Here is a 17,620-nt window from a genome sequence, read left to right as displayed (position 1 = left end):
AATAGCGGAGAAGATGAACGACCAGGTGGAGCCCCATGTCTGGGTGATACTCCACCGGAAGTTTACAATTGATGGGTGCTCCGATAAGCAATTTTTGAAGCCTTGTAATGAGGAAGATGCCATTGTAAATTCTTGCCACTAGCAAAATATTGTGGGTTGCAGATTCAAAGAAAGGGAAGAGTCAAAAATCAAAAAGAATTATGGAAATGGAGAAAGAAAATATAATTTTTCCTTGCAATGAGAATGAAAGGTGTAGAGTTTTTAATTTAGTACCCAATTGAGACAAAAAATTCAGTCGTCGGCATGCTAGAATTTTAGAATTCGTGGTCAGCTCTTGCATATATTGGTGGTGAAACTCTAACAACAATGATGGAAGAAGGAAATTAATTGTAAAAGCTGACTTTTCAACCATTTTTATCATAATCTTTTGTTTACTTTCTTCAATATCTGGGGAAACATGATGTTTAATATTAATAAAGATAAATTAAATAATCAATTTAGGAGACTTCAGCAATAAAATAGTGTATAAAAAGAGCGGATTAAACAACTATAAAAATAATTAATATTATCAAACAATGTGTAACATGCCAGAAATTTAAATATTGCTCACAATTTTCTTTTCTTTCCGTAAATTTTTTAAATTAAAAAAAATAATAAATAGTGTCTTATTTTCTTTATTCCCATTGCCCTCAAATTATTTTTCTTAAAAATAATTTTATTTTTCTTTATTTTCTTGTTGATTGATTTTCTTGAACATCTAAAATATCAAAAAATCTAGAAAAGATATTTCCAGGGAAGTCATTTCCAAGCACAGTGTTAACATGTAACGCACTCACGTGATTCATGAATCATACACGTATATCTTGTAGTATTTGTATACATCTGTTTCGGTTGATGAAGTAAATAAATGTTGCCTGAATTCAGGAGTAAATTGTTATAAATTTCAATTCATCTAACAATCAACTTTTCATGATTTGATTTTAAAATTATACTATAATTATTATATATTTTATAAATATAATTATAAAATTCAATGCTGATAGGTTTATTTTTACAAAAAATTAAATTTATAATAGCTATATGAATTTACGTATATTTTAAGTTTTGTAATTTTTTCGCGTGTAAAATTAAGTTTTCTTTAAAAATTAATAAATTATTGTGCAGATGTAAGCAATGACTAAAAATTAAGTAAAATCAATTCATTATTTTCTAATTATAGAAGCTGATCACTATAAAATATTACATTACATTACATGTCAAATAAGTGGATGAATATAATACAAGTAATAGTAACTTGTTAGTAAATTAAATTTCAAAAATAAAAAATGTAACTTGTTAGTATAGTAAAACAAACTTTTTTGGAAAATTATTAATTAGTAAATTTTGACCGATGGTTGTTTGTGTTGTAGACTTTCTAGTAATTTACATGATATGATATTGAAGGAAGATGGGTTTTTATTTACAATGTCGTAACGACAGGTCAGTCAAACAAATCCCTTGAAGACTCGTGTTCTAGAAAGCTTAATGCTGGCTTCTAACAGGTTGGATCCAATTCAAACAATTCATTTTAGCTTTATCTTTAATTTTCCATTTTTTTTTTTTGAAGTTAAAATGGGAAAATTTTATTACGAAATCAATAAATCAAGTAGAACAGGAGGTGGTACAGAATTCCAAACCCCCAAGCCTGCTTCGGAATGTGTTCCAACTGCTAATGTATGTGCAGCTACATTCGCAGACCTATAAACAAAATTACATTTTACGATTGGTATCTCAGACAAAAGAGATTTGCAGTCTTGAATTATCAAACCAAAAGCAGACGAGTCATTTGTAGTATCATCGTTGATGGCATTTGCAACTGACTGAGAATCGGTTTCCAATAAAATATAATTCCATCCGTGATCCTTGATCCAGCTCAAAGCTTCTCTCACGGCTATGGCCTCAACCACCTTAGCAGTAAAAAAACCCGAAAATCTCCACGCTTTGCCAGCAATAAACTCAGAGGTTGAATTCCTAACTACTATGCCAATACCCACATAACCAGAAGCCACTCCAGTTGAAGCATCCGTGTTCACTTTTAACTAGTTAAACGGGGGTGGACTCCATGTACGATTTGAGTTTGCTGGAGAAGGAGCTACCAAACCATGAAGCTTAGCTTCCTTCCATGCGTGCCAAACACCCGAAGCTAGTAAAATTACTGCCCCTGGATTCCTGCTTTTTTGACGCCATACCATATCATTTCTAGTTGTCCATAATGCCCAACACACCATAGAAACATAACTCAAATTCTCCAAAGTCAATGAGTTGGAGGCTTGCTGAAACCACTCCCCAAAAGATATAGCCGAAGACCACCGAAATCCAAGATGGGAAAGAGTCCAAACCTGTCTTGAAAAAGGGCAGTTGACAAGAATATGAAGATTAGTTTCAGAATCTCCAAGACATAGAGGGCAAATATCGTGAATGTCCACCTTCCGAGAGCATAAATTCCTCCTACAAGGTAGAACATCACATACTGCACGCCAAATGAAATTTGTAACTTTGGGTGGGATCTTCATCTTCCACAGCTGAGTCCAACTTATAGTAGACATAAATTGTGACGCAAGAGGATTATGTAGGAGTAATCTGTAAGCACTCTTGACTATGTATGTACCTTTTGTGTCAAATTTCCAGCAAAACCGGTCATCTCCCATGTGATTACTTAAAGGAATAGAGAGGATACAAGTAACATCTCTTGCATTGAATAATCGTCGAAGCCGCTCAACATCCCATCTTCGTTGTACAATAAGATCCGAAACCAGGAAAACATTACTATTGTGTGGTCGAGGAGTGGAGATAAAAGAACACTCTTCGACAGGCAACCAAGGAGAATCCCAAATAGATATGTTGGAACCACTACCAACCCGCAAATATAATCCCCTTTGAATCAAACTCTTAGACCCCCAAATGCTTCGCCAAACATAGCTCGGATTGGAGCCTAGATTAGCTTCCAGAAAACTACAAGTCGGAAAATACTTTGCTTTCAACACACGTGTAGCCAATGAATCTGGGTTTACCATGAGATTCCAGCCCTGTTTACCTAGAAGAGCTATGTTAAATTCATGAATTTTCCGAAATCCTAGCCCTCCGAACACCTTCGGGATGGCCATTTTGTTCCAAGCAAGCCAGTGAATTCCCTGAGAGTAGTTCCGCCCACTGCCCCACCAAAACCGATTCATGATACGTTCCAGTTCCATGCATAAAGTCTTGGGTAACAAGAAAAGACTCATAAGGTAATTAGGTAAAGCATGAAGAACCGTTTTTAACAAAATTTCTCTTCCCGCAAGGGAGAGAGACTTTAGCTCCCATGAGTTTAAACGCTTCCACATTCGGTCCTTAATGTAATTAAAAACTTCCTTCCGATTCCGACCCATGTGAGACGGTAAACCCAAGTAAGTGCCTAAAGTATCCTTTTCCGTAACCTGAAGTAGGGAACATATTTGATTTCTGGAGTGCCGAGGGGTATTAGCGCTGAAAGTAATGGAAGACTTATTTAAATTGATCTGTTGCCCTGATTCTGCCTCATACATAGCCAAAATATGTTTGAGAGATTGTGATTCTTGAACCGAAGCCTTCAAAAACACCAAACTGTCATCAGCGAAAAACAGATGAGAAATTAACGGTCCTCTCCGACAAACTCGAAAACCACTCAAATTGCCATTCTGAATAGACATCTGAATTATATTGGATAATCCTTCAGCACAGATGATGAATAAATACGGGGATAAAGGGTCACCCTGTCGCAAACCTCGAGTGGGGATAATGGGTCCAAGCTCTCTATTATTCCGCAAAATCCAGTACTTAACCGAAGTTAGAGTAGACATGATAAGATTAATCCATAGAGCATGAAACCCCAACTTAGTTAACATTTGACGAAGAAAGGACCACTCCATTCTGTCATATGCTTTACTGATGTCCATTTTGACAGCTGCAGAAAAATTAGAACCCCTAGTCGTCCTATGAAATGCATGTAAAGCTTCAAAAGCAACAATACAATTATCCTGAATATTCCTACCCGCAACAAAGGCACTCTGGCTTTCCGAAATCAGACGCGGAAGAATAGTGCGAAGACGATTTGCGAGCATCTTAGTAATGACTTTTAACAGAACATTGCAAAGAGCAATCGGTCTCAAATCAGTCATAGATTCAGGGGATGATTTCTTAGGAATCAAAACCAAACCAGTCACATTCAGATAATCAGGGATAGACCTGCTATGAATTATCTCAATACAGTATAGAGCAATATCATTACCTATAATGTCCCAGTAGCCTTGGAAGAAGCCAGGATTGAACCCGTCAAGTCCCGGGGCTTTGTCGGCCTTCATATCAAACACTGCTGCCCGAACATCTTCAATTGAGTAAGGAGCTAACAAGAACTCATTTTGCTCCTCGGTGATAACAGGCTGAGTAAAATCGGAAACCAACGTAGAGGTGCAATTTTGGGAAGCAAACATATTTGTAAAATAACGAACCATGAGATCCTCTAACCCGGAATTCAAGTGACACCAGTTACCAGATTCGTCTCGCAAAGAAGAAATTCGATTCTGTTGCTGACGGGCTGAAGCTCTTCGATGAAAGAAACGGGTATTAGCATCACCTTCCCGCAACCAGAACTCTTTAGCACGTTGTTTCCAAAAAATTTCCTTCTGTAACAATAATTCCTGATACCTATCTTTTGCCTCCAGAAATCGGACATTATCCCCTGCGATACGAGAACCTCTTGTAGCAGCCATGATAGCCAAGCAAGTAGCAAATTCCCCTTTTTGATAATGGCGAAATTCTTCCCCCCAAACCTCAAGAAGTGCTCTGCAACGAGAAATCCTTTCAGCTAAGCCCATACCCGCTGTCTCTAGCCAACAACCCTTAATCAGATCCTTACAAGCAGCCTCCCGCCACCAGCTATTCTCGAAACGGAAGCGTCTAGCCTGAGCCCTAGGCACAAAATGGCGTATTTCAAGGTAAATCGGAAGATGGTCAGATGAGGACTTATCAAGAACCATAGCTCGAGCTTGAGAGAACTTTCGTCGCCAAGAGTCAGTGGCCAGAATACGATCAAGTTTTTCCTCTATTAAATTGCCGCTAGAGCGACCATGTTCCCAAGTGAAAACATAACCAGACATAGGAAAATCAGTCAAATGTGCATCTGAGATAGCAGCTTGGAATCCCCGAATAAGATAATTAGGTTGAGCCCTACCTCCTCTCTTTTCATACGAAGCAAGAATATCATTAAAGTCGCCTAAACACACCCAAGGTAAGTCGCTGTGAGAAGCCAAAACACGAAGTAACTGCCAAGAATTATTTCTTCTGGTTCTATTTGGATCACCATAGAAACCCGTGAGCCGCCAAACACCAAACCGGGGCAGTTCCACTTCAACATCTATATATCTAGAACTGGAACTGATAAGATTTATTGACGAAACACCCTTCCAGAGTAATGCCAAACCACCACTATGGCCAACACAATCAACATTAACAAAACCGTCATAATCTAATAATGATTGTATTTCCGCAACTTTATTAGAGGCACAAAGGGTCTCAATAAGAAAAATAAAATTTGGTTTCTTGTCATTAATGATATCCTGTAAAGTACGTACTGCTCGAGGGTTGCCCAGTCCACGACAGTTCCAACTTATGGTACTCATGTCAGATGGCGGGACGGACTCACAAAACCTGCCAATAGCCCCATTTTTTTTTTTTTTTTTTTTAGCAACCAAATTTATCAAAATAACTCTCCACGAAGAGAGACGACAACTCTCCAGGAAGAGAGACGAAACAACTTCAGAACTAAAACTGCAGATGATCGGAAGCAAAAGGCAGCTGGCAACACATTCATGTTCATAATTTTCGCTCTTTAGTCAATCTGTAATTTAACCAAACACTTGGCAGGCACATTGTCTATCAAAAAATAATTTCGGTCTCCATCTAAAACCAAATCTCTGGTGATCGGCTTCTCTTAGCAAAACAAAAGCAACAGACATCGATCTCAAATTTACCATTCTCACAATACAGAAGCAATGGCACAACATTTCAAGTGACTCCAAACGACCAGACGTGATGAAAACCAGGTTGATTATGAAAAGGTCCAGAAAAGACAAACCTGTGAATGAAGAAGAAAAGCACCACAGTGACCTCCATAACCAAACTGCAAAACCGCTATAGCCAATCCCATCGTCACTGAACTTGGGATCATGTTACTGCGGACATCATGTACCAACCAAGCAAAGTCATGGCTTCCTTGTCCTCTTTTCGCTGTTACATGTCTTTCCATTTATGCATTTCGTCGAACATTTGGCATGCACTTCTTCATCACATGCAACTAATTAAGTGCATGAATTTAGTGCTTGGGATACAATTAAGCTTCTCAAAACTAGTTAGCGCCTGCATTAACTCATAAGCTCATAAAAAAGTTGTAAAATGTGATCGCCAGAGCAATTATTAGAGTATAAGGGAATGATAATTGAGGGATTAAAATTTGAAAACTAAAGTCCTTAGTAGTTTTGAAAACCTGAAAATTTCCATTTTAACAGGTTGCTCTCAGTCGCTCAAATTATTCATACCTCTCCTAAGTCCTAACACAATAGAAAATCAACAACTTAATGCAGCTTCAAGCTTTTGCTCTCTCACATACAGCAACTCGCGCATTAAATTTGAGGAGGGAACAAAAGTTTTTTTATAGGTCCTCGTGTTTTCATTTCCTTTCTCAAATGCTATTTTTTATAGTGTTCGGTAATATAACGTTTGAGTTAAATTTTAAAAGTTAATATTGCGTTTTATAAAAAGTGAACACATATAATGTTTAACTTTTAGCATTTTATTAAAAGCTACTCAAACAACTAATATTTAAATACTATTAAAACAGCTAGCAACTATCAAAATATGTATTTTTGCCAAACACATGAGAATTATTTGAACCCAAAAAAGTTATTATCTTATCATCTTTGTTTAGTATCGGATTTTTTAAAGTTATAAATGCTAAGTTCTAAATGACACAAATTTTTATATCTAAGTTATTGATATTATATTGGAGGAAGGTGTAAAAATTCACTGAGTCTCTTTATTTTATGGATAGATTTATTATCGGTTTCTACTCTTAAAACTTGCATTATGTTTTGAACTAAAATGAAAATTACATTATTTTGATAATATGTTTAGAAATTACATTATTTTTGTCTTAATCTCAAAAAATATAAAGTAAGGTCATACTTTCTCTGTCCTAAAATATAAATTGTTATAGGATAATTGTTTTGTTTCAAACTATAAATTGTTTTAAGTATTTAAAAAAATAATAAATTAATTTTTTTTCTAATTTTACTATTAATTTATATTAAATACAATAACTATTTAATAATTACTTAAGATAAAAATAATTAATCAAATTACTTTTAATTTAATTACAATTCATAAAAATAATTATTTTCCACTTATAAAATATTAAACAACTTATATCTTGTTACATCTTATACTTGTATTTTGGTACGAGTTCAGTACTAAATCCATTTCTTCGGCACATTGGAAGGCGGAAGTTCAGTCAACATGAGTCAACAATCCCTCCATAATAGCGCACCATAAGGAAATGGGTTTCCTTAGTTTGTTTGCAACCGTTAATCGCTGGAACGTAAAATACCGAACACATCGGACGGTTAACAAGCAAGAAGATTTAAGAGGCCACTAGGTGCGTGACAGCTGGGAAAATCTGGAAGATACCAAACCCAAACGATACGCGCTAAACAGGGAAAAGTAACTCGGCAAAGAAATTTCTGAAGAAAGAAAAAGATGAAGAAAAAATAAAAACTCTTCTTCCTCGACGTCAAACTAATTTCTGAGGAATTTTCAGAGCTTCTCGCGTTTTCCATTTGACTTTTGGGATCGATCCGTTCGTGGATCGGTCGAATTTTTATCTCCACAATTATCTATAAAGGTCAGTAATCTCTTTCTCAATCTCTTATCATTTCAATCATGATGATTATTTACTTTTGAAAATCTGGATTTTAATTTGCTTGTGGATATCATCTTTAATTGCGCCGATCTTCTAGATGCAATTTGGCCTCAATTAAGACGTTGCATGTAGTGCCACGCAATTGCGATTTTAGAGTGAGATCTGAGAATTGTGCTGTTCTGACTCTAATTTGGAGGCTTGGACTTTTAATCTTGTTAGGAAATACTACTTTTCAACTATCCAAATTGCATTTATCCGTCCTAGAAAGCCTATTTTGCACTTTGTTTTTGGTACATTTTACGGTTTTGGAAATGGATGCCATAAGAGTTATCATTTGTGTCGGCGTCTTTAAGATGCTCTAGCATGGACGATTCTTGGTTTAGACTTACATTTAATATTTAATGTCTCCAATTCATGAAATTTTAAATAGGGGATTGTTATTTGGATTCTTTGAGTTTTGAGTTGTTTATAGTGTTCAATTTTGGTTCAATGTTGTGCTTGTTATTGCCGGTGCTGATTTAGGTTTTTGTGTGTGATTTATAGGCATTTTAGACTTTAGAGTAATAGGTGGGAGATGGCAAGTGGGTTTGGGCAATCAACAAGCAGGCCACCCCAAAACCCATCATTTTCTAGCAATAGCAGTAATGGTGATGCGGGTAATTTTGAATGCAACATTTGCCTTGACCTAGCCCAGGATCCCATTGTAACTTTGTGCGGCCACCTTTTCTGTTGGCCTTGTCTTTACAAATGGCTCCACTTTCACTCACAATCCAAGGAATGCCCTGTTTGTAAGGCTCTGGTGGAAGAGGACAAGTTGGTTCCCCTATATGGTAGGGGTAAAACGTCGACTGACCCTAGATCGAAATCCATTCCTGGTGTTAATATTCCTAATCGTCCTGCTGGGCAGAGGCCTGAAACAGCTCCTCCACCAGAACCGAATCATTTTGCCCAACATGGGTTTGGATTCATGGGAGGGTTGGGAGGTTTTGCACCAATGGCAACAGCTAGGTTTGGGAATTTTACACTGTCTGCAGCTTTTGGTGGTCTCATTCCTTCACTTTTTAATCTTCAAGTGCATGGGTTTCATGATACTGGTATGTATGGATCAGCCGCTGGCTTTCCTTATGGGTACTCTAATTCATTTCATGGTGGCCATGCACATGGATATCCTCAGCACCAAGGACAAGGGCAACAAGATTATTATCTGAAGAGGCTACTTTTGTTTATTGGTTTTTGTGTTCTTCTTGCTCTCATTTGGCAATAGATTAAATCTGTTATGAAAGCTTATTGACAAATGTTTAGGATTGTGAATCTCGTCTTTGTAAATCCAATAGCGCATTTTTTTTCTCAGTACTCAGGAAATAGTCCACAGTGTATACTGTCATTTCAGTACATTGAAGCTCTCCATGTTTTCAGTAGCTATGTGGAATGTGATTTGCATATTTTTCTTTGTTGCATTGCAAGTTCTCTAGCATCCATTCTGACACATGGTTTGAGTTGAGTGGATCACTATAGCTATCACATAGTAGTTGCAATGTGGCTAGAGTACAATACCTTTCCCTCTCGACATCCTTTGCAGAGAACCAAAAGACTTGCTTTCCTCATGCAATTAAAGGTTTGAGTCCTCATCATTAGTGCATTCGAATAATTACAATCTCTTGAAGCTTTTCTCATCTAAGTCCCACTAGTCTCTTTTATATTATTTATAGGACCAGCAAGAATTGCTCAAGTCGCTGACCATCCAGGTAATACCATGTGTTTGAAGATTATGTGAACCACAAATATTTCTCTGTCACTTGATTGCATTATTCTCTTCTCTCTTGCCCCCACGTCAATTCATTCAGTATTATCCAGTTTTGTAGTCTATCCGTGTGAGTTTCTTTATTGACAAGTGACTATTCTATAGAGTTGTTTATCAATTTTCACCAGATTACTGAGATGCATAGATCTGGATTACAAATTTAATGATCCTCAAGCTATCATACATCTCCTGGGTGTAAAATGTATGGTTAACTTGACATATAGTTTGAGTTTCAATTTTGATATTTTCAAAGAATGGTTGCAATTTGTTTTTTTTATCGTGTTCAGTGTATGGAGATTATGTGTTAACAGCTTAATTGATGACTTGCTGATTGATTTCTAGTAATTTGCACTATATTCTGTTTCATAAGATACCAATTATAGGATGGACTTGCTGCTAGATGTTTGCTGTTACTGTTGAGATACCTGCACTTAGCCAGTAATTGAGTGTGCCTTGTATGTTTTCAACAGTGGATGGTGCACTGCTGAGTAGTTTGCTTACTAGTAAACTTTTTTAAGGATGAACTGTAAATTTTGGTACCATTGCTTATCAAGTTATTTCAGCCTCGTTATTCAAGAAGATTAGGAAATGATTAGTGGATTTATGTGGCTATCAATATTAGAGGGACTAGTGAGGTTTTGGCCTTTGGGGCACTACTTGGGAGAAGTACTCAGGATTATGTCTCTTTGTGATTTGGATGGCCAATGTTGTAGGCTTTCAATTCAATGTTTTCAAATTAGTTGCTTTGATATCTTTGGCAAATTTACATCCTTCGTGTCTTGAGAGAACCATGCTGTTTTACTTAGTTGGAAGCATGGCCAGCATGGGACTGATACAGTATACGTCGCTTCTCTGGAATGTTATAGATTTTGTAGGGTTTTTTGAGCCTTGTATAATGCACAAGGGGTTTTATTGGATGTTCTTAGGCTGCTTGCGTCCGTCTAAATTAGGAGGAATTGGGCTCCTTTCTGTTTATAGGACTACAAATGCATCAAGCAGCCCATGAACTACTTGGACCTGTGATAAAAGCTTGTCTAGAGGTGCGAGTTAGCTAAAAAGTAATTGTTAAGGGTAATTAAAGTTCACACCTTATTTCTTCAAAAAATAAAAAATAAAAAATAAAAAATTCACACATTTGTTATGAAAAAATGGAAGTAAATCGGTAAATATGTTGAAAGTTTCAGGTCTTACAAAGTCTTGGAAGATGGCTGGGCCATGAATTGGTTTTGTGCCTTCCGTTTTTTTTCCCATAAGAGAAGACGCGGTCGTACAATGTTTTTGTGCCTCTTTTTCCCCATAAGAGAAGAGGTGGTCCTTCAATGGTTCTTGAACTGATCAATCAATCCTAGTTTTTTGAAAGGCCTGATCCACCAGTTTTAAAAGATAATTCTTGATTGTGGCCCCTTAAACGCCAATACTCTCTTTTCTTTCACATGGATTGCTTGATCCAGATTCTTCATTTAGGCCATGGGTAACATGCAGATTGTTTTTCCATGAAGTTTTCGTGATTTGCTTTCACTTGTCAGTTTTCATCAGTCATGGTCATGAATTTCCTCTCTTCCCTCTGCAATTTATATAATAGCTGCATTTTAGTTTGATAACAACATCAATCAACGATGAAATAGTACAAAAAACTAGGCAGCTTTCTTAATTCAGTTTTGGTTTTTCTTCCGACTTTTCTCTTGTAGTTTTAAATATAAATTTATATTTACGTAAGTGAAAACTAACATATTCTTCATTCGTCCTCTGAGAATGATATTTTTTATTTTTTTAAAAAAAGATTCTGAGTCGAAGATTTGCCGGTTTGATCAGGATGTGTGGCACAAGGTTGGCCCTTCTTAATCTTAAGCTATTTTACTTGGCTGGATCAACGATTAACTGCTTAATGCTTGGTTTAGTTGGAGATGGGACCAAACACCCCAAGCTCCAAGGTCTCTTTCACACAACTTTATGTTTCCTTTATTCATTGCAAGTAATTTGTTTTTCATTTTCTCAATAAATGATTTTTTTTTAAAAGAAAACAAGGTGAAGTTTTCTACTCCAAAAGTTAAATTTTTAAGCTAAATAGACAAGAAATTAAAGCTTCCAAAGAAAAAAATAATGTTAATTTCATATTTATCTCCCCGTCCCTTTCATTATGTATTATTAATCATAATTTGTGGAAATCTTAAGCATTTTTTGTCATAATATACAACATTTTAATGGCATGTCGAATATGCAAATCCTTCACCATGTGAAACACATATTAAAGATGAAGAATGGTGAAGTGGAGTGACATGCAGACAAAAAGACAAACATCAATTTTGGTTTTCATGGCATAATTATATACACACACACCATTATATTGGTTAAGAAAAGAAATTGAGAAGCTTCCTAGTAGTAAGAGTTGGACCATTCTGCAAAAGCAGAGAGTCAAGGACAAGTAATTCTTAAACATTTTAAAAGGTTTGACCTGCAATCTGAATGCATTGCATGTAAGGTCGGAATTGAATTGTATTTTACTGAGTAGTGAGAGAGCACCGACGTAGATGAACTCGACGACTTAATAAAGTTAGATTAGACATAATTTAGCATGTAGACCAAGGCAGAGAGCATGTGCTCCTCACTTAAGCAGACTTTTATTACCCAATTCATCCCCACACGGTTCGGTTGTGGGTCATATGTCCACTGACCATGACGACTTATTTTAAATAAATCAAAATTTAAGTATTTGATCAAAATGATGAATTTTGAACAATCCATGAAATTTTTATCTTATTTTTATTGTGTCAAGAGAAAATCATTAAATTGTTCAAAGTCTCAAATAGACCTAAGATCCCATGAAATGCACCTAGACCTAGTATATCATCAATGAGGATGTATCTGAGATGGTTCTTTTTCTTTTGTCAATTAAATCTTCATCTCTGCTGAGTTATTTATGAGTTTCTGACCGCTGCTGCTGCTTATTAAGTATGGGCCAGTGCAGCGACTGAGAATGAGTTTTCCCATCACTGGTTAAATGCATATATATGGCTGCAGTTATAATTACAGATATGGCTATATATATGAATGTATCTTACAGAATTACAAAAGAATAAATTTATTTTCTTTTAAATTCCATAATAAAAAGAAAAAAACTGAAAACAACAATACGTTATTAATTTCCAAAAATGGTTTATTACTTGCAATGGAAATTTTCAAATTAAAGCTAATAGATGTGATAATTTGGTATCCTGAGTTGGACATTTTCCCAAACAACGGTTACTCTTATAGAAAAGGAATATTTCTATTGTCAGGGAAATGAATATATAGTAATTTATCTACAGTCGATTCATTTTATTTTTTATCAGTATTTTTTTTTTTTTTATTACAAAGTCATCATTAATTTTTAGTCCTAAACCTACCTTAAAGGAAAAGGCAATGCTAACATTTTCATGTAGATGAGGTTTGGTAATTTTCTATCTATGGTATTCTCTCATTCCATATATAATGATGGCAGAAAAAAAATAATCATGCCCTTCCTTTCTAAAAACCAATATATAATGCTCGTGCTTGCTATATTTTAACAAATCAAATAATATTTATCAGTTAAAAAAATAAAAATTATTGTTTTATTTATTTAGTGTAAGATGAAAACGGTTGATGGTATAAGCATTAATCTTCTTAAAAGCTATTTTCATTTTCATGTTTAGCGTCCAAAGTTTGTCTTGTTAGCTATGATTGACAGGATTCGAAGATTTTGCTGAGTCTCGAAGAGTTTACATCGAAGCGGATTAATCAGGATAATTAAGCTAAATTAATGTGCTATACATAAATAATATATATAACTATCTATCAGTTGTAGGTTAGCATGAAACGCAAATCAGCGCCAAAGACAATAATATTTAATGCATCATTATATTATACGGAAACAATCTAGTATTGGAAGACTTGATATTGAAGTATATATATATAGTTTTAATTTCAACTATTAGGTTGCTCAGCCATTATTTTCTAGGACGCCGATGGTTTAACCCATCTGAAGGGGAAGGAGAGATGGTTGAGCTCGTGAACCATCAACAACAACCACCTTTCTTATTGTTTTGCTTGAAAACACAAAAAAAAAAAAAAAAAAAAAAAAAAAAATGTTTGCTTAATTGTTTTCTTTGTTTGAGTAATTACTCATTTATCCTTTTTTTTTTTTTTTTTTTTTTTTTTTTTTTTTTTTTTTGTAATGCAAGGGATTAATAAGGTTTAAATTTAAAACTCCCTGTCATTTTTGAAAATTTTAAAATTTTGTTATATAAAAAGATAGAAAAAGATGTAGAAAGAGAAAAGAAAAAAAAAAAGAAAGGATTTGAAACATAAAAGATGGTGCAATCAATTTCTGTTTCCGCGTTTATCTTTTTCTTTGTGATTGCCAATTGGCATAAAGCAGTAACCCCATACACATACACATTCTTCATTCGAACTTTTATGTGCAGAATGTATGGTCCTTTTTCTTCTTTTTTCAGGAATTTAGAATCAAAAGCTTTTTAATTTTAATAATTACTTTTGGCTTAGTTAGTGTTAATAAATAAATTAAATGAATTTAATAAAAATATTTTTTATCCATCACCAACCGCATGAATTCAAATTCAAAAAACTCAATTTCTTGTTTATTAGATTTTGCTGGTCTCAGAATTAAACCAAACCATAAAAAGAGATGTTTCAGCTTTTAAATTGACAGCAAGAGATAGTTGTGGGGCCTATCAATTACATTACAAATCCAAACAAATGTGAATTCAACACACTCTTTTTGAAGAATTCTTGACAGAGATCCCCTGCATCCCATCCACCCTATTCTCTTCTTTCTTTCTTTCTCTCTCTATATATAACAAAATGAACTGCCTGTCTTTACCCTCTCAAAATCAATCAACAATGGAGCTCTAATTAAGTCTAAGCCAAAGCTACACATCTCTCTTCTCTCTTACCCATATCACTACACAGTCCTTTTCTCATACTGGAAACCAAATCTTGCCAATGCTTAGACTCTCCATACTATTACTCTTTACCTTTCTCTTTTTAGCCGCCAATGCCGCCACCGCCACTGCCCCCGTCCCTGGGGCTGCAGCTGCCCCTACCATTACTACTATGACTCAACAATTCAAAGAAGCTCCACAATTCTATAACTCCCTGGATTGTGGTTCGGTAGATCAAGATGATCCTGATTCAGAATCTGATGGTGATAGCCTCATCTTTTGCTCCGATCAAGGAGTCCACGTCGCAATGACTTTAGATACAGCTTACATCCGCGGCTCCATGGCAGCAATTCTCTCTGTTCTACAACACTCTTCTTGTCCACAGAATATTGCTTTCCATTTCGTCGCCTCCGCCTCCGCCAACGCGTCGCTTCTACGCTCCACCATCTCTTCCTCCTTCCCTTACCTCAAATTCCAAGTCTACACTTTTGATGACTCGTCGGTGTCTAGACTTATATCCACTTCCATCCGTTCTGCTTTAGATTGTCCTTTGAATTACGCTCGCAGTTACTTAGCGAATATTCTCCCTTTATGCGTTCGCCGAGTCGTCTATCTGGACTCGGACCTGGTTCTAGTAGATGACATTGCCAAACTCGCCGCTACTCCACTAGGCGAAAAGTCAGTACTAGCAGCTCCCGAATACTGCAATGCCAATTTCACTTCATATTTCACACCGACGTTTTGGTCTAATCCGTCTCTATCGCTCACATTTGCGGATAGAAAGGCTTGTTATTTTAATACCGGAGTTATGGTGATCGATCTGGATAGATGGAGAGCTGGAGACTACACGACGAAGATTGAAGAGTGGATGGAGTTACAAAAGAGAATGAGGATATACGAGCTCGGTTCGTTACCACCGTTTTTACTGGTATTTGCAGGAGATATTGTACCAGTTGATCACCGGTGGAACCAGCACGGACTCGGAGGAGATAATTTTAGAGGTCTATGTAGAGATTTACATCCAGGTCCAGTTAGTCTTTTGCATTGGAGTGGTAAAGGGAAGCCATGGGCTCGACTGGATGCGAACCGGCCTTGTCCGCTGGATGCTCTTTGGGCTCCATACGATCTCTTGCAGACTCCATTTGCGCTGGATTCTTGAAGACAAATCAACACATATACCTATTTTCAGTGACAGAGAGAAGGAGACGAAACTAAATACAGAAACATATTTAGGTATGTATTTTGTTGTAGATTATATATATATATATATATATTATACAGGTTTCTATGAACAAGAGTTAAACTTTTCATTTATGATGGAATCGTATATACTCATTTTCAATTCGTGAAATAGTTAGAAATAAACCGAAGAAAATGGATTCAAGAACTCCCAGTTGCATCTCTTATTTATTGGTTAATTGTATCAAATTTGCTATAACCAAAGAGATGTTAGTTTTGGTTTATGTGATGAATCCTTGTATTTTGTTTAATAATAATAATAAAACAATACTCTTTTGCTTCTATATATTTTGCATTTCTTAATTAGGAATTAATACCATTCTGCTATTTTTTTCCAATTAATGATATATTCTAATTATAGTATAAGACAATTAGTTGCTACTAATTTAATTAAATTGACATGTTAATAATTAAATTATTAACTTTTGTATATCCTCCAAAGTTCGTTATGGTGGAAGCATCAATCATTCAAAATGATGATTTTGTATTAATAAATAATAAAATTAATTTCGTCGACCTAACTTGAAACTTAAGGAAGCAATAAGCACGCAAAAAGAGTTTGAATCTAACAAACTTTTTAAAATTTGTTTTCCGAAAACAGTGGTTTGTCTAATTAATTAAAAAGGGTGGAAAGACATTTTGCCCACTGATGTTGATGTAGACTATGGAACCATAGCTATACCAAAATCAAATTTTAGGGCAGCCGTCGTTTTTTTCCTTGTCTACTTGCCTTCTGGACCTTTTTATTAAACACACATTCAAGAATTAAAGACAAGCAAATTTTCTTGCCCCTCCAATAAAATCAATTTCATTAAAATAAATAATTCTCTTTTTTTCTAAAGATATTTATTTCTTTTTTTTTTTTTAATTTAATCTATTTGAAATGGTAGAATTCCAATGGCATAATGAAAAGTTGGCAAGTGGAGAAAAAGCAGTAGCTGAAAATGCCTTCCTCATAAGTCATTTTCATATTACACAAAGATCCATGCCAGCTATTTCTAATAATTAGTAACTTCAGGCGAAGAATAAATACTACTGATTAATATATTTATTTTTCTAATATTTCATTTGTTTGTGTATTTTGACAATTTCAATTGGCAAAGAATTTTCCCGTCCATCCGATAAGATCAAATTATTCCCTGCTCCTAATCTTACCAAACACGTAGATCAATTCGTAAGACCAAAATTAAATAACTAAAACCTTTTTCTTTTTAATGGTTTTTGGAATTTCTAGGATCACAAAATCATTGTTTTTTATAATTTAATCCCACTTGTAATATTATTTAATTATAAGTAAACCAATGGAGACCAACTACCCGCATTGTTCAATTGTACTCGAATAGTCAACTGGTAGAACTTTTAAATTGCCATGCCACCCTGTTGCAATTTTTAATTTCTTTTATTTATAATATTGCATTAATAATTTTAAAATATTAGCTAACAGGTGATTGAATCGATATAAATAAATAAAATAATTATTATCACGAATTTTTTATCTAAATACCACTTTCGCTCAATTTTCAAAATACATGTTACAAATTAAAAAAAAAAATGAAGAAGCTCAAAAAATTATACAAAGAAACGTGTAATATTTGAAGTACAATAAATAATTAAGAAAATGAAAGGAGTGTCGGTAGAGCAAAGGAAACAACATTAACGAGGGTTCGTAGAATGACGCGTGGCATGCATTTA

At 35.1% G+C, this 17,620-nt stretch overlaps 2 protein-coding genes across 2 annotated transcripts; both read left to right on the top strand.

Annotated features, from left to right (window-relative positions):
* Positions 1 to 7,740: 7,740 nt before the first annotated feature.
* On the top strand, positions 7,741 to 9,426 carry LOC105633741 (RING/U-box superfamily protein). The gene is made up of 2 exons (XM_012216383.3): positions 7,741 to 7,951; positions 8,513 to 9,426. Exon 2 carries the CDS (start codon positions 8,544 to 8,546, stop codon positions 9,231 to 9,233), a length of 690 nt encoding a protein of 229 aa, XP_012071773.1. The 5' UTR covers positions 7,741 to 7,951; positions 8,513 to 8,543; the 3' UTR covers positions 9,234 to 9,426.
* Positions 9,427 to 14,519: 5,093 nt separating this feature from the next.
* On the top strand, positions 14,520 to 16,212 carry PARVUS (Nucleotide-diphospho-sugar transferases superfamily protein). Its single transcript, XM_012216382.4, has one exon. The coding sequence runs from the start codon at positions 14,751 to 14,753 to the stop codon at positions 15,846 to 15,848; it is 1,098 nt and encodes a 365-aa protein (XP_012071772.1). The 5' UTR covers positions 14,520 to 14,750; the 3' UTR covers positions 15,849 to 16,212.
* Positions 16,213 to 17,620: the final 1,408 nt, after the last annotated feature.

The sequence above is a fragment of the Jatropha curcas genome, chromosome 9 (genome assembly GCF_041381405.1).
Source record: "Jatropha curcas cultivar XTBG-Jc1 chromosome 9, XTBG_Jcur_1.0, whole genome shotgun sequence".
NCBI lineage: Eukaryota > Viridiplantae > Streptophyta > Magnoliopsida > Malpighiales > Euphorbiaceae > Jatropha > Jatropha curcas.
This window is presented reverse-complemented; position numbering and strand designations above follow the sequence as displayed.

What these genes read in the sequence shown, in the direction of transcription:
- LOC105633741 (XM_012216383.3), top strand. Translation starts at nt 8,544, where the DNA reads ATGGCAAGTGGGTTTGGGCAATCAACAAGCAGGCCACCCCAAAACCCA.
- PARVUS (XM_012216382.4), top strand. Translation starts at nt 14,751, where the DNA reads ATGCTTAGACTCTCCATACTATTACTCTTTACCTTTCTCTTTTTAGCC.